The sequence below is a fragment of the Puma concolor genome, chromosome D2 (genome assembly GCF_028749965.1).
Source record: "Puma concolor isolate L17-30 chromosome D2, mPumCon1.1.hap2, whole genome shotgun sequence".
Taxonomy (NCBI): domain Eukaryota; kingdom Metazoa; phylum Chordata; class Mammalia; order Carnivora; family Felidae; genus Puma; species Puma concolor.
Window position 1 is genome coordinate 59865186 of NC_141677.1, and position 13067 is coordinate 59878252.

Here is a 13067-nt window from a genome sequence, read left to right on the forward strand (position 1 = left end):
CTGACAAAATAATTGGATATGTAATTGGAAGAGAAGGAACAGTCAGACAAGCCACCCCACCTAGGTAACTAAAAAGGTGATAGTACAAGAGGCATAGGAAAAGCTATAGGAGATTTAATGGAGCAAATGTGTTCAGTTTTTAATAAATTAAGTCTTGAGTGCCCGTGGGACCACCAAGGATAGTTATAGAGCAGTGATTAAACACTACAGAAAAGTCACAACTGAGGAAATAAATTTGGAAGTGATCCATATTCAGTTTATAGTTAAAGTTATACAACTAAAGAAATTACTAAAGAAAAGGAAGAAAAAGTAATATGGAAAAAGAAAAAAATTAGGAGAGAGAGACATTTAGGGTATAGTTACACTTAGGGGCATAAAAGAGGAGGCAAAGAAGGAATAATTAAATACTTCTGTTTTACCATTACCTTCAGTGGCAAGTTCAGTATATTTTTTTCAACTTTCCTATATATTTAGAATTTTTCATAATATATAGTTAGAAAACCATGCAATCAGACTCTCTGAATTTTTTAAAAGAAAGAAGTATTCCAGTAACTGTTTTGATTTCTTTTCTTTTTTTAAGTGAAAACTAAACACACATCATTCCTTCTTTGAACAACGTAACACGTTAGAAAATGTTCTCCAATAGCAAACTATTTTTGCAGTACATGCTTCTGTGTTCGTGGTATTCCCCTGCCTATCTTTCCCCCTGTTAATTCTCCTCTTACTTATCTTTTTTTTTTTTTTCTTTTGAGAGAGAATGCACAAGGTGGGTAAGGGGCAGAGGGTGAGAGAGAGAATCTCAAGCAGGCTCCATGTCCAGCATGGAGCCCAATGTGGGGCTTGATCCCACGACCCCAGGATCATGACCTAAGCTGAAATCAAGAGCCAGGTGTTCAACTGACTGAGCCATCCAGGCACCCCAATTAACCCTTACTTATCTTTCAAAATTCAGTCCTATTATCATGTCTAGGAAATATCTCTGAATTAATTAATAGTATCCTACACATACCTTATCCTGTACAACCTCACAACAGTGAGCCTTTGAATAAGATATTACTGTACCTGGGCTATAAATAAAATACAATAAATAAATATTTGCCCAGATTCACAGATAGGTAAATAGTGGTTCTACAAACTGAAGTCTACAGACCAAAAGACATACAAAGAGGACTCTTTCCCTATGCTCTATAACAAGCAGATGCTCGCTCACAGACTCCACAGAGTGGAAATGATGCTATGATTACCATGACAAATCTGAAAAAATCTGGGATAAAAGATAAAAATTTTCAGGGGCAACAAAGAACTAAAAGGTGTTATCAAATCCTGCTGGGCTAACACACCGAGGAATGATTCACTCCTTGGCACAATAAAAGAAAGCCAAATCAAGAAGGCAGGTAACTTTTCAGTGTTAGCCAAGAATGACATCGACAGAGCCCCAAGTTCCTATTTAATAAAGTATGCCAAGATTATAGTAAAACCTTACACATTATAATTTCTCATTTCAATTTTTCAAAAAATAAAATTTAGCCCCATGCCCAACTGGCCTCCTTCCACCTGCAGGATGGCCTTGATCGCTCACAGCCAAGCCCTCACCACAGATTCTGCCCCTTCATGTTTCCAATTTTAGAAACTCTATCTAGTACTACTCAGTCAAATAGCTATGGAAAGACTGCATATGAGAATCATTTCTGGGTATACAGCATAATAGAGCCTCTCATTCCTATCAATGAATATTTACTGAGAACCTGGTACATGCCCTGCTTTGTATAGAACACTGGGGTAGAGTGGTAGTAGGGTGAGCAAGTGTTAATAAAAGTAGTAAGAACCATCCCAGCATTAAAGAAGAAGATAACCTATATGGAGAGACATGAGTAGAAGATGGGAAACAATTAGAAAATATAGTAAATATGATTATATGACAAACTATGTGACAGAGATCAATCAGAGAAAAGGAGAGTAGAATATGTGCCAGTGTAGCTGAGGAGATACAGAGACAGAGATCATTCTGGGCAGAGGACAGCATCTATCAGAGCACAAAAATGGATAATGTGCTTCATGGCATAAGGAGCAGTGACAAGTGAAGTAAAGGGTAAGAGAAGCAGGTCTGGGGCAAGCACTTGGTTGAATGGAATTGCATGAGCAAAGCTCCAAAAGCCAGGGAGATCAGTTTAGACTTGACTTGGCAGGCAAGAAGAAATAAGTTGGATTCTTAGACAGGAGAATAAAAAAGCATTTTCAGAAGATGAGATGGGAAGTTCATGCTGCATGGATTGTAGGATGGGGAGGAGGTATAGAGGCATGAAAGCCAGACAGGACATTTCCTCACCAAACCAAATCCCCTAACATTATACTTAAATGAACGAGATCCAATGGCACCAATACGAGGAAGGGGAAAATCCAAAAGATGTTTTTTAAGAGTAATCAACAAAGACCACTTAGAAGTAAAACTAAGGGGTGCCTGGGTGGCTCAGTCAGTTAAGCGTCTGACTTTGGCTCAGGTCATGATCTCACGGTTTGGGAGTTCAAGCCCCGCGTCAGCTGTGCTGACAGCTCAAAGCCTGGAGCCTGTTTCAGATTCTGTGACTCCATCGCTCTCTGCCCCTCCCCCACTTGTGCTCTGTCTCTAAGTCTCTGTCAAAAATAAATAAACATTAAAAAAAAAAAAAAAAAAAGAAGTAAAACTGAGAAGGGGCGCCTGGGTGGCTCAGTCGGTTAAGCGTCTGACTCTTGATTTCAGCTCAGGTCATGATCTCACAGTTCCTGAGTTTGACCTCCATGTTGGGCTCTGCACTGGCAACATGCAGCCTGCTTGGGATTCTCTCTTTCCCTCTCTCTCTGTCCCTCCCCCGCTCATGTTCTCTTGCTCTTTCTCTCTCTAAAATAACTAAACTTTTTTTTAAAAAAAGAAGTAAAACTGAGAAGGCTTACTAAAGAAATAAAAGCAGATCAGCTCTAAGAATATCATTTTCTTTTCAAATAAGCATCAGGAAAAGATTACCAAAATATATTTATGCTTATTTCCAGATAAATTTGTTAACTTCAATGCAAGTCTTAGGAAGTAGACCACATTCAAACTAACCTTCAAATTCAGAATGTGATCCATTAATAGAAAACATCTTGGCTGCTTCAAAGTGAGATCAACAGGTCCTCCTCTTTGCTGAGGATCCCAATTCAGCATCAACTGAAGCCAGTTTTCCATGGGCTCTACTATTAAACTAGAAAGTATACAAAAAAAATAGGGTGAAAATCTTTATGTTCCAACTTTCCTTTAGTATTCTAAAAAAAGTAATTTTATAGGTTTCCCATGTCCTTTCTCATGACTCATCTGTGCCATTTTGTATCTTACTTTCAAGTAATTCATGAAATGACAAACTTTTTTTTCCATAAAAAACAACCCGAAACCTACATATGTAAGTACTAGCAACTTCACTAGATGAGCCCAGTTCAATTTTCCAAGGAACCCATTTACTTCAGTATCCCAAAAGTCTTCTTAAAGCAGGAGTTCTTGTTTCCACTAGACCTGTGCCGTCCAATATGGTAGCCTCTAGTCACAAGTGGCTATTTGCACTTATACTTATGTTAATTAAAATGAAATAAAATTTAAAATTAAGTTCTTCTATCACACTACAACCTTTCAAGTGCTCTATAGCCTCATTTGGCTATCACAGATATAAAACTTTCATCATCACAGAAAGTTCTACTGCACAATACTACTTGAGACAGACAATAACTCTACTGTTCCTTTATAACCCAAAGAACCAAGAGGTGAACTTCCTCAACTACAATATACTTACCTACAAAGGCTATTTGGTTGAGGTAAATGGCTACTAAACCGAACTTCTCCTGTCATCTCTTCACATGCAAATATACACTTTGGATCCTTCTTCTTAATCTTCTCATGCCTATAATACAAGTTACCTCATTGACAACCTGATTCTCACAAACATTCTAAGATTTTTTGCCATGTAGTTTTATTCAATTATGTATTTAAAAGGTAATTACACCATATAAAGAGGGATGGAAGAAGAAAAAGCATGTAACTTAAAATTTCCATTCCCATTAAGCACACCAAAGTTCTCTCCCATTTCTTACCAGGTAAATGGCTGCAGATGATGCAAAAAGGGCCTATATCCAGCAATACATTCAAACACCATGGTCCCAAAGCTCCAATAATCAACAGTAGCTGTATAAGGCTTGTTCTCAAAGAGCTCTGGGGCCTTGAAAAGGAAAAAAAAAAAAAAAAAAGCTTTAAGTGTCAATACTATAAGACAAAAGCTACTTTATTTTTGACCTACTATATTCATGACCTTCAGAGGTCAGAACATGAATCCTGTACACTTAAATTCAAAGAAACAATACATGTCTCACCAGATATTGCAGTGTTCCCACAAAAGACGTACACAGACTTCCTTGATCAACATCTTTGGCATATCCCAGATCAATTATTTTATGCATAATCTGCAATATAATAAGTATTAAATGACTGAGAAATTTGAAAGGGAAAGGCAACAGTGTCCTTATAAGGCTCTGGAGAGGGTGGTGAGAAAGAGCTTGGGCTCTGCAATATGACAAACATATTTCAAGCCTGAGCTCCACCACTTATGTGATCTTGATCAAGTTACTTAACTTTTCTCACTGTATTTAGTTTCCCAAATAATGGTATTACTAACAATCCTTACTTCACCAGAATTGTTATTAGGATTCAATGAAATAATAAAAAAAAGAAGAATTTAACACAGTGCCTGATACATGGTAAAAATTAAGTATAGACTGGCTATTAATTTTTATTTTGGTATATTCAAAATAAACTTGATCCATTAACCCACAAGGCAAAGGTAAGGATGACTTCCAAACTTGAAAAAGCATCATACCACTGAATGAGTAAAGACCTATCTAACTTCCAGAATATCCTGAAATCTTTAGATACAAAGAAAGCAGAAATGGTTGGTTGCCAAGCATACACGAAAGGCTCCTAAAAGAAGAAGCGCCAGTAAGATTTCATCACCTCCAACTGACCACCATGTATCATTCACTAAAGACCACACAATCCAATTCAAGGTTCATACTCTTGGCTTTACATCTTTATTAGTATGGAACCTGGGTGCTAGCTGCAAAAAAACTATTCAAATTATTCTGATAAATACAAGTATTCCAGAAGTCAATTCACAATTTCTGGGTCTTCTCATGATGACCCATTTAAGAATCTGAAAAATCAAGGTTTTGAATTTTACTTAAATATAGAACTTAGGACTTTTGGGGGAGGAGAATGAATTTATTCTTTCTTAAGTAAGAAATGCAGTTAAGTAGACATATTTTTCCCCCTTAAAGTAAATCTAGGATGTATGTGTGGGTGCTGGATGTTCTATGTAAGGGATTAACAAATTATTTTTACTCACTATCTATTATCTCTACTAGATACTCTGTTAGAAAACAGAAGTGAGCAAGATAGGTGTTCTGTCTCTAATGAAGCCCCTGTGTTAGCAGAGGAGACAAACAACTAAACACAAAACCACAGTTCAGTGTTGTAAGCCCTGGGATAGAAAAAGTATAAAATGCTGTGGAAGGGCACAAACTTCAAACACTAATTACACCAAGGAGACTGTATTCAAATGGCATGTAATATTTCTTCAGGTTTCACCTACCTTTCCACCAACATCCTGAAGAACTATGTTTTCAGGTTTTAGATCACGATGTATGATTTTGTTTTCATGCAAATATCGGATCCCAGACCCTAAATAAAATTTAAAATGTATTTTGAGGTAACAGAAACACTGAATTAAAAATAAATTCATCTCAGGGAGCCTGGGTGGCTCACTCGGTTAAGTGTCCAACTCTTGATTACAGTCAGGTCATGATCTCACAGTCATGAGATGGAGCCCCGCCTTGGGCTCCATGTTGGGTGTGGAGCCTGCTTAAGATTCTCTTTCCCCCTCCCTCTCCGTCTGACTCTTCCCTACTCACGAGCACGCTCTCTCTCTCTCTCTCTCTCTCTCTCTCTCAATAAATAAATAGATAGATAGATAGATAGATAGATAGATAGATAGATAAACTCACATTTTGTACAGATCTGCTCTGACAATCAAACTTTTTGAAGTTTTTTTTTTTCTTTTTATTTAAGTATTCTCTACATCCAACATAGGGCTCAAATTCATGACTCTGAGATCAAGAATCATATGTTCCTCTGACTGAGCCAGCCAGGCACCCATCTGATGTTCAAATTTACACAGACCATCATAACTATATGATTAATGATATTATAGCAGTTAAGATTCTCTCTGCCGAAAATCCAAGAACATTACACAATACTGCAGAATTATATATATGTTCCTTTATGAGAATGAACATTAAAAAATGGAACAAGGAATTGAGAAAATCCTTATTGATCAATTGAGAAAATCCCTCTAGTTTTCCTTCCCACCTAAATCACCCTCTTCAACTAGACTTGGTCTCCATGACCTAGGAAAAGAGGCAAAATCAAAATATACAGGGAAACATATCCTTGGCTTCTGAGCTTATTCCATGGGCCTAAGTGCAGATAATTTTAGGGATTTTTCAGGAGTAATTCTGATTAAAAAGAAATTTCATCCTAAGAGTTGACTTGAAAACCTATGACCATGAGATGCAATGCCATTGGTAAATAAAATTACTATGTTAAGCACATAGGAAGGGAGAGTAAAATTGAATAAGGTCATTGCACACTATTTTTTTTATCTGCAATTGGAACATCTATTAGTCAAAAATGGACTCCTAGCAAAAAACAAAAAATTAAATATCCTAGTTTTAGTATCAGTAGCAACAGTTAAATTTTTCCAATTTCTTATAGATTGTAAAAATGTAGGCTTTGTGCAGTACATCAAAGATTCTCCTTAATTCTCAATATGTAGAAACTTTTATAAACCAAATTAAATTATGATGGTATTTTCAAACTGATTACATACCTATATCACTCAGTAAAGAAAGTATCTGGCTTTCTTTAAGCCCACAGCAATTTTCTGGTTTGTTGAGTAGCTGAAGAAAAAAAAAAAGAAGTCTAAAAATGTATAATGTCAATATAGCTTGTCAGTAGTAGCAATACATTAATCACTATACTTTAATAGAATATTCAAATAAGAAGTTATAATTAAGAAAATATAAGAGGGGGAAAACTACCAAAACCATACTGAGGACTTTATGTTAAGACTTACATAAATAAAGATAAAGGAGGAAAGTCTCTGAAACTGAAAAAGGCTGGACAAAACCTCACATATACAAAAGTAGCCATAGGGCATATTTAAAATGAGATGAGAAAGATTTGCAATAGAAAAAACAACTTGTTTGTTTGTTTTTGAAAACAACTTCTTTATAAACACCTTAGACATTGATATTTTGGTCTAACACCATCAATCCAGTCCCATCCTGCAAACACCACCACCTACAAAAAGACACAAATGTTCCCAGTATAGGGCCATACAGTAAATACTTTAGGCTTTACAGGCCACACAGTCTCTGTCACAACTGCTCAACTCTGATGGTATAGTAAGAAAGCAGCCATAAGTACAGGTAACAGGCCACAGTTTACTGACCTTATTCTAGATTATCATATTAAATATGATTCAAACATTGCTAAGGTTCATGATTTACTAACTCATCATCTTAAAATATCCACACTACCTTCCGGAGATCTCCGCCAGAACAGTATTCCATTGCTAGAAGAGGAACATCATTAATTAAAAAATTCAACTCCTCAGGTACATCACAGGCCTTTACAACGTTGGCATGGTTCAACCTAACAAGAAGGATAAAATGTTAAAATTAAAAAATTTTTTCCAGGGGCGCCTGGGTGGCTCAGTCGGTTGAGCGTCCGACTTCGGCTCGGGCCATGATCTCACGGTCCGTGGGTTCGAGCCCCGTGTCGGGCTCTGTACTGACAGCTCAGAGCCTGGAGCCCATTTCGGATTCTGTGTCTCCCTGTCTCTCTGCCCCTCCCCTGTTCATACTCTGTCTCTCTCTGTCTCAAAAATAAAATAAAACGTTAAAAAAAAAAAAAATTAAAAAAAAATTTTTTTTCCAATGAAAAGGGATTGGATTTGAAATGGTAGATAATTGGGGGGCAGTGAGGGGAAGAAAGGCTGGCATTATTTATAATAAATAATGCCATTACCCACTTTACATATATTAACTCATCTACTTATCAAAATAATCCTACTATAGGTAGATTTATTAATAGTCTCATCACACAGGAGAAAACTGAAGCACAAACTGGCTAGGTAATATAGGATCACACAGAAAGGAGGTGGTCAAGTAAGGATTCGAATCTGGTAGTGTGGCTCCAAAGCCTGTATCATACTGGTTCTCTCATAATCACTTACAATGTCACGCTGGGGTGGATATTAAAATTATGGCATGTTTCCTTCTAGTTTCAATCTGTACATAAACACATTTTAAAATAAATGTTAAATCTCACTATATACTGTTTTCTAACACCTTTTTTTTTTTAACTTAACAATATATCATCCCAGGTATTATCAGCATCATCAGCATCATCATCATGCAATGGATCTCAAAACTGGAATACATTACCAGCTCCTAGGGACCTAGGGAAACAGACTCTCCATGTGTAGAGCCTGAGAATTTATATTGTTAGCAAAGTTTCCTGGTCATTCTGCCAGATAGCCAAGTTTGAGTGCCATTTCAGTGAACTGAGAAAAGACACTGGAGTCAGAAAGTACTTATTTCAAATCTAGACTTCATTAGCTACCAGTTGTATGACTCTATTAGCTTCAACCTCCTCATCTATAAAATCAGGATAATACCTAAACACACAGCGTATCTGTGACAAATGGAAGGATTATTTGTAAAGTGCTTAACACACTACTTGTGCAGGTTTTAAACATGCCCACTTCTTCCTTTAAGAGCTTAATTCTTCTCCTTCCCTTGAGTGTAGGCTGTATGTACTTGGTGACTCATTTCTAACAAACAGAATGTTGTAGAAAAGATATTACTTCTGAGGAAAGATCATAAAAGATGTCTGCTTTCACCTTGCTCTCTCTCTCAGATCACTCACTTTGGGGAAAACTAGCTGCCATGTCATGAAAATATCCAAGCTTCACTACACAGAGCCCATATGATGAGCAACTGATACCTCTAGTCAACAGCCGTATAAATTAGCTTGGAAGTGGATACTCCAGCCCCACTCAAGCCTTTGGATGACTGCAGCTCCAGTCAACATTTTGGGATTTTTCAGGAGGGATGTTCTGAGAACCACTAAGCTAAGTCACTCACAAATTCCTAAACCACAGAAACTGTGAGACACTAAATGTTTGTCTTTTTTTTTTTTTTTAATTTATTTAAGTAATCTCTACACCCAATGTGGGGCTTGAACTCATGACCCCAATATCATGAGTCACATGCTCTTCCAATGGAGCCAGTCAGGCACCCCTAAATGTCTGTCATTTTTTTTTTTACTTTTAATGTGCCTCAATTTATATTAAAAAAAAATTTTAATGCTTATGTTTGAGAGAGGGATACAGAGAGAGAGACAGAGTGCAAGCAGGGGAGTGGCAGAAAGAGACGGAGACACAGAATCTGAAGTAGGCTCCAGGCTCTGAGCTGTCAGCACAGAGCCTGATGTGGGGCTCAAACTCATGAACCACGAGATCATGACTAACTGAACCACCCAGGCACCCCAATGTTTGTCATTTTAAGCCACTAAGTTTTGGGGTAATTGTGTACAAAGCAATAGATACACTATTCAACAAAAGTAAAGAGAGTACTAATTATATTTAACTAGAAAGTATAATAGATGAACACTGCCCAATATTCAAAACAAAAAGATTCTGCTCTCAGAGAACGGAGTCTGATAATATCTAGCTGACTTTTAAAACTAAACCTACTTAATCATAATGTGATGTTATTATTTGAAATAGAACATATATATTTTATAAGAAAGAAAAAAAATATGTTCCCAAAAAGATCCTGAGAAGAATGTATTTCTACCCTCCTTCCCTATGATGACATCTGGCTAGGCTGCAGAACTAGGGAAATATAAGTCATCAAATACACTTACTTCTTCATGATCTGGATTTCATGGCACCACCGTTCTCTGTTTTTGGTACTTAGTTCTACACGACATGACTTAATTGCTATTTTGACATCAAGTTCCTGCCAAAATAGAAAATCAACATAGAAAAATATATTAATTAGGTTCTTGTGCAGATTTGCTTGTCATCAAAGACATGCCAATCTGGGGAAACAAAACTCTTTAGCTTTACTAATTAAACAGATTTATCCAAGGCGCTCTTGAGCCATGCTTTTGCTAGGTAAACACTGAGTCGATTAAACCAATGCTTTAAAACTGACCTTCACCTCAGCCTCCATAATATGAAAATCCACAGCAAACATCATACTCAATAGGAAAAAACTGAGAGCTTTTCCTCTAAGGTCAGGAACAAGACAAGGATGTCCATTCCCACCGCTTTTATTCAACACAGTCCTAGCCATAGTAATCAGACCACAAAAAGAAATAAAAGGCATCCAAATTAGCAAGGAAGAAGTAAAACTTTTACTATTTGCAGACGACATGATACTATACACAGGAAACCCTAAAGATGCCACAAAAAAAACCTACCATAACTAATAAATGAATTCAGTAAAGTCACAGGATATAAAATCAATATTCAGAAATCTGGTGCATCTCCATACACTAATAATGAAGCAGCAGAAAGAGAAATTAAGAAAACAATCACGTTTAGGGGCACCTGGGTAGCTCAGACGGTTAAGCGTCCAACTTCAGCTCAGGTCATGATCTCATGGTTCATGGGTTCGAGCCCCAAATTGGGCTCTGTGCTGACAGCTCAGAGCCTAGAGCCTGCTTCAGATTCTGTGTCTCCCTCTCTCTCTGTCCCTCCCCCACTCGTGCTCTACCTCTCTCTCAAAAATAAAAACATTAAAAAAAATTTTTTTAGAAAGAAAACAATCCTGTTTACAAATGCACCAAAAATAATAAAATACCTAGGAATAAACTTAACCAAAGAGGTGAAAGACCTGTACTCTGAAAACTATAAAACATTGATGAAAGAAATTAAAGACAACACAAAGAAATCAAAAGACATTCCATGCCCATGCACTGGAAGAACAAATATTGTTAAATTGTCTATACTACACAAAGAAATCTACAGACTTAATGCAATCCCTATCAACATACCAACAGCATTTTCATAGAACTAGAACAAATAATCTTAAAACTTGTATGGAACCACAAAAGACTTTGAATAGTCAAAGCAATCTTGAAAAATGAAAATAAAATTGGAGGTATCATGATTTCAGATTTCAAGTTATATTCATTTTTTTTTTAATTTTTTTTTTTCAACATTTATTTATTTTTGGGACACAGACAGACAGAGCATGAACGGGGGAGGGGCAGAGAGAGAGGGAGACACAGAATCGGAAACAGGCTCCAGGCTCTGAGCCATCAGCCCAGAGCCCGACGCGGGGCTCAAACCCACGGACCGCGAGATCGTGACCTGGCTGAAGTCGGACGCTCAACCGACTGCGCCACCCAGGCGCCCCTCAAGTTATATTCAAAGCTGTAGTAACCAAAACAGAATGGTATTGGCACAAAAATAGATACATAGATACATGCATAGATCAATGGAACAAGATCCCAGAAATAAACCCACGATTATATGCTCAATTAATCTACGACAAAGGAGGCAAGAATATGCATTGGGAAAAAGATAGTCTCTTCAACAAATGGTGTTAGGAAAACTGGACAGTTACAAAAGAATGAAACTGGACCACTTTCTTACACCCTAAACAAAAATAAATTCAAAATGGATTAGACATAAATGTGAGACCTGAAACCATAAAAATCCTGAAAGAGAACACAGGCAGTACTTTCTCTGACATCAGCCACAGAAATATTTTTCTTGATATGTCTCCCGAGGAAAGGGAAATCAAAGAAAAAACTATTAGGACTGTATCAAAATTAAAAGCTTCTGCACAGCAAAGGAAACAACAAAACTAAAAGGTAACCTATTGAATGGGAGAAGATATTTGTAAGTGACATATCTGATAAATGGTTAGTATCCAAAACATGTAAAAACTGATATACTTGAACACACAAAAGACAAATAATCCAATTAAAAAATAAGCAGAGGAGCCCCCCCCACCAAAAAATAAGCAGAAGACATGATTAGACAGTTCCCCAAAGAAGACACACAGATGGCCAATAGATATGTGAAAAGGTGCTCAACATCACTCATCATCAGGGAAATGCAAATCAAAACTACAATGAGATATCATCTCACACCTGTCAGGATGGCTAAAATAAAAAACACAAGAAACAACAAGTATTGGCAAGGAGATGAAGAAAAACCCCGTGCACTGTTGGTGGGAATGCAAACTCGTGCAACCACCGTGGAAAATAGTATAGAGGTACCTCAAAAAGTCAACAGAACTACCCTACGAAGAAGTAATTCCACTACTGGGTATTTACCCCAAAAATACAAAAACACTAATTCAAAGGGATACAGGCACCCCTATGTTTACCACAGCATTATTTACAATAGCCAAATTATGGAAGCAGCTCAAATGTCCATCAATAGGTAAATGGATAAGGAAGATGTGGTATACAATGGAATATTAGTCATAAAAAAAGGAATGAAATCTGGCCATTTTCAACAACATGGATGGAGCTAGAGAATATAATGCTAAATGAAATGTCAGTCAGAGAAAGGCACATACCATATGATTTCACTCATATATGGAATTTAAGAAACAAAACAAGCAAAGAAAAACAAACCAAGAAACATACTCTCAACTATAGAGAACAAATTCATGGTTACTAGAAGGGGAGGTGGGTGGAGGGATGGGTGGAATAGATGATGGGGATTAAAGAGTACACATCATAATAAGCACTGAATAATGTACAGAATTGTTGAATCACTATAATGTACACCTGAAACATAACACTGTATGTTAACTATACTGAAATTAAAATTAAAAACATAATAAAATTTTTTTTTTAAAAGACAGGAGAGAAAATCGTAACAGGTCAAATGCCCAAGAAGATCAGACAGACATATATA

At 36.8% G+C, this 13067-nt stretch overlaps 1 protein-coding gene across 8 annotated transcripts in view; it reads right to left on the reverse strand.

Annotated features, from left to right (window-relative positions):
- The window catches only part of CHUK (component of inhibitor of nuclear factor kappa B kinase complex), a 42845-nt gene that overhangs the window by 25378 nt on the left and 4400 nt on the right, over positions 1-13067 (reverse strand). For 7 of the 8 annotated variants that reach the window (XR_015241781.1, XR_015241780.1, XM_086680615.1 and 4 more), the window contains exons 2-9: positions 10046-10140; positions 7651-7765; positions 6939-7008; positions 5643-5731; positions 4369-4458; positions 4093-4217; positions 3795-3902; positions 3080-3215 (exon numbers count right to left, since the gene is read on the reverse strand). Coding sequence is in view for 6 of the 8 variants with exons in the window: in XM_086680615.1 (XP_086536741.1) it covers positions 3080-3215; positions 3795-3902; positions 4093-4217; positions 4369-4458; positions 5643-5731; positions 6939-7008; positions 7651-7765; positions 10046-10140 (828 nt within the window). In the remaining 2 variants the exon portion in view is untranslated. The remainder of the gene's footprint in view (positions 1-3079; positions 3216-3794; positions 3903-4092; positions 4218-4368; positions 4459-5642; positions 5732-6938; positions 7009-7650; positions 7766-10045; positions 10141-13067) is intronic. The other variant, XM_086680618.1, reaches the window with a different exon arrangement.